At 46.1% G+C, this 12,807-nt stretch overlaps 1 protein-coding gene across 4 annotated transcripts in view; it reads right to left on the reverse strand.

Annotated features, from left to right (window-relative positions):
- LOC137427237 (cytochrome P450 2J2) overlaps positions 1-12,807 on the reverse strand; it is a 149,010-nt gene continuing 136,203 nt past the window's right edge. For all 4 annotated transcript variants that reach the window (XM_068116600.2, XM_068116591.2, XM_068116582.2 and 1 more), the window contains 2 exons: positions 2,385-2,526; positions 1-527 (listed from right to left, as the gene is read on the reverse strand). In XM_068116600.2, coding sequence (XP_067972701.2) covers positions 340-527; positions 2,385-2,526 — 330 coding nt within the window. In that variant the 3' untranslated portion in view covers positions 1-339. The remainder of the gene's footprint in view (positions 528-2,384; positions 2,527-12,807) is intronic.

Here is a 12,807-nt window from a genome sequence, read left to right on the forward strand (position 1 = left end):
TAAGTTCTCTGAATAATGTTTAATTACAACATTCGGTTTTCCTTGTCCCATTCTTACTCCTCTCCCACCTCTCCCATATACACCACCAATCCATATCCTCTCATCATCAACTAACACCACCCCAAATCAAACATTCAATTGATGTAAGAAAAACAATCATTTGAAAAAACAGACAACACTGGATTGACTGCACAGAAAAATTTAGCCAGATAATGCTCAAACATTATATAGATAATCTTCTGTATGATGACAATGATGATCAAACTATGATCTAGTGCATACTAAATTATTCATGTAATTCAGTTACATCTTCGAACAAAGAAAGAGCACATGTTAACTTCAAGCCCCAACACGCTTATGAACAACAATTTTGTGCGGCTTTGGAACCTGGATACCCTTATACACAGGAACCAGGTCGGGCTTGGATAAGGGGTCTGGCCAAACAAACTGAAACTTCTGTAGAATGGAAGTAAAGAAGAGAAAAAGCTCCATCTTTGCCAATGCCTCTCCCAAGCAAACTCGTGGACCTTGAGCAGAAAACAAAATACCAAAGGAAGTCAGAACATAAAGATAACAAAATCAATGATAGTATTACCTTATACTTGTACACTTCTTGCACTGTGTGCAAAAATTGTTACTTTAATTGGACAACGAATTTGTACCAGTTGCTTTGCTGAAGGATTTAATCAGAAGACAACCTGTTGGACGTCAAACATTCTGCTCTCTTCGCCCTATCATTTAACTGACGTCATTTTCCAGCTGCTTGGAAGTCAGCAAACATCATCTTCATCAGCCATCCTTGCTGTTTATATATGACGTGAGCAAAATCAATTCTGCTTCCATGCGAAGCACAGCATTGAATGCTTTGGTTTGAACCTCCGCTTTAAATGAGTGAAATTAAACATTTCGAAAATTTTGAGTTATTCTCACTCAGATTTCAACATCACCGTAATGCGTACCGGTCACGGGACTCCGCCTATTCTAGTTTTGTTTCTCCTACCAATTGACGTCTCCACACATCACCTACTTCTCTAGCTTGTACACATTCCACCAGAAACACTTTGCTTGTTACCCTATCCTTGTGGTGTGGTGTATCCATTTCTTAACATCTCACTGTATTACTTATATTATATAACCCTTTTATTATTGCCGTATTACTTATATTACCCAATATTTCTGTTGATTGCCCTACTCTTTGATGAACCTCGATAACTGTGTTTCAAATATAAACCGGCTGAACAGTTTGCGTTTTGTATCCCACTGATAGGCTGGTCTGCATCTGGACCTCAACCAAAATCTAATCCACTTGTTCGTATCGCCAAACCAACTCATCCACCAAGTTTCATCCAAACTCATCCACAATTTTTTGAGATATCGTGCTATCTAATCGCTGTTGAACCCGGAGGGAGGCAGGCAAGAGAGAGGACCGTCACAGCGCACACCCACAGTGTGTCTTGCCCCATTCTTTCGACATCGATACCCCAAGAAGGGGGTGGTTCCATCCTCCTACCCTCTCTGATTTGGCAAGAAAGCAGTGTGTGATCAGCCTGCACTGTTTACCATTGGCGACGCCAATGCGGAATAGGCGCCGTCGATTAGCTGCTACTGTTACGTGGGTGTGGCACATGATTGGCAGGTGGCTGATGGGAAGCGCCTCAGGAGGAGGGGGTGGGAATGTGAAGTAGGGGTCATGCTTGTGGTTGTGAAGGGAGGGATTGCAAGACAAGGGACTGTGGGGGACCAGTTTGTGGATGGAAGGTCTGATAGATACAATTTGATTGTGTTTGACTGTAGCACCTTTGTTTTACTTTCTCTGCCTTGTTCGGGCAGAATGGCCTGCAGGTCCACACACTTGCTTCTGAGCTGTCTAGCCTGAGTTTGAATCTCGACCCAGCTATAATCTGTCATCCTGATGTCTCACACGCAGGGTGATTCATCATTGTTTGCCGTCCCTCAGATGGACATTAAACTGGGCATCCCATCGATCGTCATTAGTTGGCGCACGATAAATATCCCACGGTGTCCTTCACAAGGTGTCAGTGAGCTATCGCCAGCACCCTGGCCAACTTCCAAATTCCTTCCCTAACCTACAGAGGGTGGCAAATCAGTGGCACAGCTTCACCATCAGCCAATGATGCTACTCGCAGAGTTGTGCTGCATAAGAAAGACCGCTTGGGGTACTGTACTCCGTACGTGGGCCATCATCGAAGCAAATGCACCGGCGTCTTGCATTTCCTCACCGACTCATTAATAGCAGTCACGGTGTGGCACCATAAATGCGACAATATATACACGAGCTTCTCCAGGAGCATTAGACACTGCAAAGAAAAGTGCCATTATGGTGGAGCCCATGGTGTTGAAGATGAAACAAAACAGTTGCTCACCAGCTGAGAATGGCAAGAAAGCTTCAGGCTTTTGGAAGTGTCCCTCTTCATCCAGAAAATGCTCTGGTCTGAATTCTCCTGGGGTTTCCCATTTCTCAGGATCATTCAGCACGCTTGTTAGATTAAGAAACACAATCGTTTTCTGCAAAATGAAAATGTTTTCGAGCACATTTATTTTAGCTTCTCAAGATTAGCTTCTCAATGTCTCAATAGGATAAAAATCATGGGTTCTACAAAATAATTCATTCATTCATTATCCAATTACAGGTGAATTACATCCCCAAAAAATTGAAAGATTCATCATGTAAAAAAATTAGAATACACTATAGCATAAAATATTGCAATAAAATTACTATTACATACAGTTAAATGAAATATTTCTATTGGAGATGAATATTAAAAACAACAATGATTTCCCCCAAATAACACAAGCATATAAATAATGAATAGGCATTATCTCTCTCTCTTTTAATAAATAAAAGTGAAAATTTCCATGTCTGTGTCTTTGTCTGGTATCTACTCTGAGATCATTGGGCCAATGAACACCAAATTTTTAGGGTATGCTCAAGGGGTCCCTATTTGTATTTTTGAATTTTTTCGGAATTCTCATTGGTGATATTATTTGGATTATTTCTACTTTGCGGCAGACCAGTGCCATCACTGTGTCCAACTAGATGGTATTCAGAGAATACTTACCCTGTGCAGTCAACTTGGTGCGAGCCAACTCTTCTGTTTTTGAAGGGGTTTTTTTTTCTTTGATCCAATATGGCTGCCAAACCATGTGAGCGATGACATCATAAATTTATATTCTCTAATATAATTGTTGCATAGATCACGCTCAATAAATTTCAAACTGATCAGACTAAGTGTTGTCCCTGCCGAATTATGACGTCATAATTACGACACCAATTATGTCATTGTTAACAACACCTACTCCTCATATGGAGTTCTTATAATGAGCCACGTTTCAATTTTTTTTCCATGGAGCAGTTTTGGAGAGATGGAGGTGCAACGTTTTTCTGTTTTTCCAAGATGACGCCTGTACCACATGACCTATGACATCATGATTATCATTAAAATATTTTACAGGAGGAGGCGCTTCCATGGTGAAAATATCGTGATCAGACCAACAATTGCTGAGAAAAAAAAAATCATAATAATCGGATAAGTGTTGTACTTGTTGAATCCCTTTTGACTCTTTTATACCTTTTTAAGACCTTTCGACACCTTATAACCCTTTAGACCCTAATTGCTATTGGATACGAGGGATGTAGATGGCCTGCACAAACAACATGCTTTACAAAACCAACATTCCATTACAATCTCATTTCATTGCAAATCCGACATCCATCGGAATAAAGTGGTGCGGACCCAGGGGGTGCAAACCTCTTCAACGGGAGAAAGCGTCTGAACAAAGCACCACAGATAGGCGGGTGTGCCGTCAACTTTAATACTGACTCAGGAGCGCAGCCAGCGATAGCTGTCTCGCAACATCGGTGGGCCAACCAGGAGGCTGCATGAGAGCTGCCCGGCCCCGGACCACACCTCTTGCAAGAGCTTTATAAGTACGGGCATTCCCTTGCGGCTGTGTTGTGTCAAGGAAATCTCAAGTGCCAGAGAAGTAAGTCATCCAGGAATGAGCCAAGCTGCTGCACAGATGGGTTCTGTTGGGAGCAAGTGCGAGCGAGCCACAGATGCCGGATTTGAATCTATCATACTTGTTGCTGATGATACTGATGTGTTCCTGCTAGCCCTAGTTTTTAGTGCTGATATTGAAGCATCGATGGATCTCAATTGTGGAACTCAAGCTAGGATAAACTACACAGACATCAAGAAAGTTGCATCTGCACTTAGAGAATCTGTTTGCAAAGCTTTAATCGGAATGCATGCATTTACTGGATGCAATAATGTGAGCACGTTAAATGTAAATTGTTGAGGTCACTGTGTCCTCCGTAAAGAAAAATGGACCCACCAAGCGGTCATGGAGAAGGCCACACTACACATTGATATTTGTACAGTCATGCATGTGTTCAATGACCACGTGGTGGTTTTCAGAGCCCCAGATCCTCATATTATGCCGGTAGACCTTCCCCGATACATGAAAGCAAGCTTCGTCTGTGAATATGACCTTTTTCAGGTTATCTACGTCATCCTCTCTGCGACTGAGCTTTTCCAAGTCAAACGCCTTGGCTTTGGGTCTGTCATTTGGCTAGAGTTCCTGCAGAATCTGCACCTTAAAGGCATAAAACTTCAGTCTTTTATACAAAATCCTGTGTACTGTGGTGGTTGGTTGTCCCAGTTATGAGGGTGCGTGTCAGATTGATTTTCTGGGACTTTGTTGAAATGATTCACACACTCGTTCAACGTCTGCTGCACTTGTGTTTGGACGACCGGTACTTTTCTGTTTCTGACAACGTCCAATCTTTTTAAACCCCTTGTACCACTCTCTGATACTAGTCCATGATGGCGGATTCCTTCCATACTTTGTACGGAAATTACGCTGAACTTGCGTGTCCGATCTCGTCTCGATGAACCATTCAACGCAATGAGCTCTCTCCTGTGGAGACGCCATTTTCTTTTACATTTAACCACCAGACCTGAAAATAACGAAACTTTATGAATTTCTGTATCATATGAAATAAAGGGGATCATTGTATCATTTGTGGCACTAAATATGGTTACAACAAAAGTTGTGCAGATCTTTTTGGAACACTCTGCACAACAGGAAAATGTTTAACAAAGTACAGTCAATCTGCATCAAAATATTGTTGTGATTTTGGAAATGGGCCTCCCGAATAGAACAACCGTTACACGTAAGAATACCCAGACAGTTATTTCTATAGTTTGTGTTAAGGCAGACATTTGCCAATTGTCTAGGCTATGGATTTTGTTCTGGGGAAATACATTGTTAGAATAGTTTATGTATTCCCAGTGTGATGTCTCCCCATTTGCCGCTATATCTCTTCCTTTCTATCTACCATTGGTCCATTCCAACAATCTCTTTCTCTCAATCCACCATTGGTCCATTCCAACAATCTCTTTCTCTCAATCCACCGTCAGTCCGCTTCACCAAACCTCAATTCATCAACCCCTCCTTCCCCCCATTGGTTCTTCCTTCAACCCCGTGATTGGTTTAATAATAATAATAATAATAATAATAAAGGAGTCTTACATAGCCCCATCAAGCAGAGTAAACGACCCGCATGGCGCTTTACATTATCATGTGAACGCACACACACCGCACACACATACACAAACATACACACACACAGACACACCTTCACTCTTGCCATATTCCTCTCCCTCCCCATTCAAAACCCACAGATGTGTACTCCCCCTCCTCGTCCCCTCCCTCCCCCGCACATGTACACAGACATACTCTCGATCTCTGTCCCACCTCAAACCAAAGGGAAAACAGGACTTAGACTTTGAAAGACTTGTAAAACAGATAGGTTTTGAGGGAGGTTTTAAAGGCAGGAAAAGAGTCAACATGTCGAACAGAGGAAGGCAAGTCATTCCAGAGCAGAGGTGCAGCAAAAGAAAAGGCTTTCTCGCCAAACGACTTGGTGCTGGTGCGCGGCGGCTCTAAGACCATAGAGTCGTCGCTTGAACGAAGCCGTCGCCAAGGTTCATAGAAGTGAGCAAATCGGAGAGATAGTGAGGTCCCGTTCCACACAATGATTTATAACATAGTGTGCAAATTTTGTATTGCACACGAGCAGAGACAGGCAGCCAGTGTAAAGATTCAAGAAGCGGAGTAACATGGTCAGACTTCTTCGCCTTAGACAAGACGAGCGGAAGAGTTTTGAACCTTTTGTAACTTATCCAAGAGAAACTGAGGGCAGCCAGCATACAAAGAATTACAATAGTCTAGCCTTGAGAGGACAAGGGCACAGACCAGAGTTAGAGCAGCCTGGGGAGTAAGAAAGTGGCGAATGGATGCGATCTTTCGCAACTGAAAGTATGCTGATTTGCAAGTTTGAAGTACATGCTTGGAAAATGTCATGTTACAGTCGAAAACCACACCAAGGTTCTTGGCCGACGAAACAAAGTTTACATCGGTTTCACCAACATGAATAGTGGTAGGAGGTGAACATTGTAGAGGATCTCTGTGTGATCTTACAATCATAGACTCTGTTTTAGCATCGTTCAGCTGAAGTTTGTTTTGGGTCATCCACGCCTTCACGTCGGCAATACAGCCTTCTAACACTTCAACAGTGGGCACGATTTGTTGAATCGTGCTTCCTGTGTACAGCTGATTGTCGTCCGCAAAGGCGTGGTGATCAAATGAATGTCTGGCAACAAGATCAAATAGAGGCTGAGTGTACAAAAGAAAGAGGATAGGTCCCAGGACTGAGCCCTGGGGAACGCCAAAGGAAAGCGGAGAAGGGGCTGATTTCTGGCCATTGACAACAACTGTTTGCACTCTATCAGTAAGATAGGACATCAGCCAAGAAAGGGGAGTACCAGTTAGACCAAATGTGATTTCAAGATGACGAATTAAGACACTGTGGTCAATCGTGTCAAAGGCGGCAGACAAGTCCAAAAGAGCAAGAACGGAAACCTTACCACAGTCAAGAGAGGTCAGAAGATCATTGGTTATTCTTAGGAGAGCGGTCTCGGTGCTATGGCCTGGTCTATATGCTGACTGGCGAGAATTGAAAAGATTATTTGAAACTAGATGGTCATTCATCTGTGATAGCACAATTCTTTCTGTGATCTTTGACAGGAAAGACAGGTTGGAGATAGGACGGTAATTTTTCATGTCGTTAAGGTCAAGGGTGGGCTTTTTAAGAAGTGGTTTAACAAGAGCTTGCTTAAAGAGAAGCGGCAATGAACCCGTAGTCAGAGAATCATTGATAACTGCAGTAATAAATGGGAGGAGGGTGTCCAAACACTCAATGAACAAATCGGTGGGAAGGGGGTCAAGATCACATGTTTTTGTGTTTGACTTGAGGATTGTGCATTTGACAATTTCCTCAGTAACAGGAATAAACGAACTAAGAGGTCGTCCGTGAAAGCAATGTTCAGCATCATCGAAGGAAAGGAGTGACTGCTTGTCAAGATTGTTTCTTATTGACTGAATTTTATTGTGGAAGAAATGAAGGAAGCATTGGGGTAGTTCGTTTTGAGGAAATACATTGGGAAGAACGGATTTATTTTTGGTGGCAAACAGGCGGTTGGTGATGCTGAACAGTTGCTTGCAGGAGGAGCTCCGAGTAATCTGATCAGAAATATATGACGTTTTTGCTTTCAGAATGATTTTTATGACGAGTCTTTTAGCTATGTTATACAACTGTTTATGGACTGTGAGGCCAGTCTTCAGCCACTGTCTCTCGGCACGTCGTCGTTCCTTTTTGGCAGCCCTGACTTCGTCGCTGACTGCGCTGAACCACGGAGTACTCCTGCGTCTGGGAACGGCGCGCCGTGTCGCTGGAGCATGACAGTCCAACGCTGTGCGAAGGCAACAGTCGAGGTCTTCTGCAGTGACATAGGAACGGCCAGAGAGACGGGTGCGAAGGTCCTCTTTAAAGGCGGAACGGTCGAAGGCACGAATGTTGCGGGCAGTGATGAAGTTGGGCTGAAGACGAGGAACAGCAATACTCAGGTGGCTGGTGACACAGAAGTGGTCCGAGGTGATAGCACAGGTCACTGACGTGGACTGCACCAACTGATCATCACATCTGTGCACTAACCAATCCAGGATGTGTCCTTTAACATGTGTAGGTTGGGAGACAGACTGAGATAGACTAAAAGTAGAAAGGAGGTCAATGATCTTTGAAGTGAGAGGATGTTGTGGTTGGTCATAGTGGACGTTGAAATCTCCAAGAATCAAGACGAAACCAGGAAGAGTATTGCAGTGGTCGAGCAGATTAGGAAGCTGGGTCACGAACCTAGAGTCAGTAAGCTTGTTTTTCTGGTTAGGTGGAGGTCGGTAGAGGCAGAAGAAATGAAGTGTGTTTTCTGACAGAGTGAAGGTGACATGGGCTAACTCGTAGGATAAATGGTCGAACGAAAAAGTCGTGGTGAAGGAGACAAAGGGAGAGAAATTGTCTCTGTAAATAACAGCCACGCACCCACCCCTAGAGGAGCGAGGAAATGACTGCAGGGTGTATCCAAGTGGGGTGAGATCAGCACATCTCGCTTCGTCGCCACTGGGTCGGAGCCAAGTTTCGGTCAGAAAAAACACGTCGATATCGTTATCTTGAATAAAAGAGGTAATTTCGGTTCGCTTGTCAGGACTACTTACAGACTGAGCGTTGAATAAGGCGAGATACAGGTCAGAACGGTGTTGTTTTGGTGCTGTGTATGTTCTACAGGGATAGATGTGGTTATTGAAGTTGACAGGGGACACTTTTTCGCAGGAATTATTAAAATGTGGGCCGGGCCGTCGCTGGTCGCGAAGAGAAATCACAATCGGTATTTTTCTCTGCTTTCTCCTCCCGCCTCGCTTTGTGCGTTTTCTCGGGAGACCAACGCCGATTTCAAGTTCTTTGAGGCCTGACACGAGTCCAGGAGTCAATCGAGTGGTGTTGTTTAAAGACAGAAGTTTTTGCCGAGTGTAGCGAATAGGCCTCGGGATAGAGGAGTTAGAGTGGATAGTCGAGCTCGGTACATGCAGCGGTGCGTGCAGAGGTGGGGCGAGCGATGGGGCGAGCGGTGGGGCAAGCAGTGGGACGAGCGATGGGGCGGGCGATGGGACGTGCGATGGGCCAGGCGATGGGCCGGGCGATGGGACGAGCAATGGGACGAGTGATGGGACGAGCAATGGGGTGGGCGATGGGGCGGGCGATGGGCCGGGCGATGAGACAAGCGATGGGGCAAGCGGTGGGACGAGCGATGGGGCGGGTGATGGGCCAGGCGATGGGCCGGGCGATGGGACGAGCGATGGGGTGGGCGATGGGGCGGGCGATGGGCCGGGTGATGAGACAAGCGATGGGGCAAGCGGTGGGGCAGGCGATGGGCCGGGCGATGGGACGAGCGATGGGGCAAGCGGTGGGACGAGCGATGGGGCGGGCGATGGGCCGGGCAGTGGGGTGGGCGATGGGGCAAGCGGTGGGGCAGGCGATGGGCCGGGCGATGGGCCGGGCGATGGGACGAGCGATGGGGCAAGACGGGGAAAAGAACTGTCTTTTTGAGAGGCGCACACCGGGGCTGCGTGAGGCTCAACGAAAAAACATGGCGGGTACTTACAGTTCGAAATTTTCAACTTGGTGGCGAGTAAAAACCAAAGTACTGCAAATCTCACGGGCAGACACGCCGCCATAAGCCAGGAAACGAAACAAGAATCCATCACATCATTCACACAAAGCACAACACGACAGCACACGCTAAATCCAACAGAATCAATCAAATACACAGGACGACCGACTCAGCTCAGCCTGCTGGGCGAATGACCCGGAAGTCAACGTCCTTCGGTCCATCTGTACATTCGATCCACTCATTATCCCCTCACATTCAATATCCATCTGTTCTTTTGTTCATTAACCATTCGGACACTTCATTCTTATATAATTTCCAATTATATATCTGTTCATCTGCCCACCCATCCCGTGCTCAACAACCTCCATTGGAACCCATACGAGCGAACGAGGCCCGTACCATAGAAACAATTAATCCTCCAGACTGGTCGAGTTACTGCCCCGAACTTTCCTTGCACCTCAACATTCGTCACACGGGCCAACACTTCTCAAATACGTTCTGTACATGGAGCATTTGTATGTGCGAATGGGATTTCCCCCAGTTGTTGTAACGAACTCAAGCAGACTCCATCGTGCCGGAAGCGGAAAGCGCGTTTATTGACGCGGTGATGATTCACTCGTGTCTGACGAATAAGCGCGTCCGATAAACCACAACAACAATGCAAATACAAGTCAGAATAATACGTTACATCCTCCTTTCTTTCAAGGAAGCCACTTTAAAGGAAACCAGCAAAGCAAATAACTCTATAAAGTAAAACTTACAATGAATTAATTAACAAACAGCATCACATTCAGATCACGTGAATCAATTGATTTAAATTTAAAGATCCAGACGTCTGGGAGGGTTAACCGCTCTGCCGCTCCTTGTGATGAACTTGGTATTTCTGGGAGATGCAGTGGCTCGAGGCGATGACACTGTTGGGAGACTTTGGGATTCAGATGCTTGCTCACTTGGACTTGGGGACTTGCAGCAGTTCCCCACTGGGGTGTCCTGTTGAGTGGTGGGATCAGGGAAGTCCCTCATGTCCTGGGAAGAGTAAAAGCGAGAGAGTGGCTGACTTCCCACCGGGCCAACATTGGCTGAATGAGGCACTCTGCGGAGATGGAGCCTGTTACGCCGGTACACATTGTTTGGGGTCCTCAGCAAATATGACCGGGGGCTGTTGTGGCGCGCCTCAACTACAGCCGGAATCCAATGCCTGGCCTCCGGGTTTGGCAACATCCTAACACTGTCTCCCCGCTGGAGCGGTGGCAAATCTGACATAGATGGCTTGTCATGATAGTATTTTTGTTTCTCCTTCTGTGTGTCAAGGCGTGATCTCACAAGGTGATGGTCATACCGCGCAGGCATGAGAAGAGTGCGGTTGCAAGGCAGTGTGTTTCTGGGGCGTCTTCCCATTAGGAGCTGAGCCGGGGACAAGTTTATTCCTTCAAGTGGAGTGGTGCGGTAGTCTAGCAGGGCTAAGTACTTATCTGCTGACTTCTTCCAGAGCCTTTTCACTGTCTGGATCGCTCTTTCTGCCTCTCCATTGGCACGTTGGTGCTTGGGGGACACAATGTCGTGAGTTATGCCATATTCTTTGCAAAACTGAGAAAATTCCTCTGACGTGTACTGACTTCCGGAATCGCTTCGCAGCTTCTCTGGAATACCATGTCGACAAAACTGCTGCTTGAGAGCTTCGATTACAGAGCGAGCTGTAATGTCCTTGAGGCAATCCACCTCCACAAACTTGGAGTAATAATCGACCGTGAGCAAATACTGCTTTGATTCGAAGTCAAAAACGTCGCTTCCAACTTCGATGAATGGAAGATCAGGCGTGTAAGTCGGCAAGAGAGGCTCCCGTTGCTGAGCGCTTTGATACTCTGCACACTTGCAACAATTCCGTACAGTTTCTTCGATGTCAGAGTTCATTGAGGGCCAATACATGACCTCGCGAGCACGCTGCTTACACTTGTTCACTCCGAGGTGCGATTCATGAATCAAGCTCAGCATTCTGGGTCTGAGGCTTGGCGGGATGACAAGGCGCATGCCTTTGTAGACAACACTGTCTGAGACTGCCAATTGCGTTCTGGAGTCAAAGTACGGACGGACCTGTGCTGGGACTTCCTTTCGGGAGTCAGGCCATCCACTTGCAATGACACCGCAGAGAAGGCTCATTTGACTCAGAGTAGCTTCCTGGATTTCGAGGTATTTCCCACTCGTGATCGCAAGGAACTGGAACATGTTCACAGGCTCAAGGTCTTTCCCAGCTTCTGAGTCGGTGTCCGGTAGAGGTGCACGGGACAATGTGTCGGGGAGCACCATCTCAGAACCACGGCAGTAGTTAACCTCCAAGTCATACCGTTGAAGCTTGAGCAACATACGCTGTAAACGCATGGGAGAAGATAGGAGAGGCTTCTTGAAGATTTCCTCAAGGGGTTTATGGTCATTATATACCACTACTGATTTTCCAAAGATATAGTAGTGAAATGCTTCTGTTGCATGGACGATTGAGAGCATTTCCTTCTCAATCATAGCGTAGCGACACTCAGTATCGGTCATACTGCGTGATGTGAACGCTATAGGGTTGCCATTCTGGAGCAAACAGGCTCCTACAGCGTTTTGGCTGGCATCGGCTTGTATTTCAACTGGCTGACTTACATCGTAGTACTGAAGGACCGGGGCCGAAATACATGCTTGCTTCAGCTTCTTGAAGGACAGCTCCTGAGCTGACTGCCAGGAGAACTCCACGTCCGCCTTGCAGAGATCACGGAGAGGCTTGCTTGTGTCACTTAGGTTGGGAATAAACTTCCCTAAATACTGAACGAATCCAAGGAAACGCTTGACGCCTTGTTTGTCTGTTGGACGTGGCATTTTCTCAACTGCCTTCGTCTTGAATGGATCTGGTAGCACTCCTTCTGCAGTAAGCAGGTGGCCTACATAAGGGACTGAGGTTTGCCGGATGAGGCATTTTCGGAAGTTTAGTTGCAGGTTATAACTTGTAGCTCGTTGCATAACTCGCTTCAGTACACAGTCGTGGTGGGTGATGTCACGACCAGCAACTAAAATGTCATCCATTACCGCTGTTGCCCATTCTATCCCTTCTAGCATCTGGTCCATGATTCGCTGGAATATCTCCGGCGAGCACCTCAATCCATAAGGGAGACGCAGCCAGCGGTATCTCCCTACAGGTGTATTGAACGTGGTCAAGAATGAAGAAGGCTCGTCAAGGCGAATTTGC

Source organism: Myxine glutinosa, chromosome 1 (genome assembly GCF_964187855.1).
Source record: "Myxine glutinosa chromosome 1, kmMyxGlut1.1, whole genome shotgun sequence".
Lineage (NCBI taxonomy): Eukaryota > Metazoa > Chordata > Myxini > Myxiniformes > Myxinidae > Myxine > Myxine glutinosa.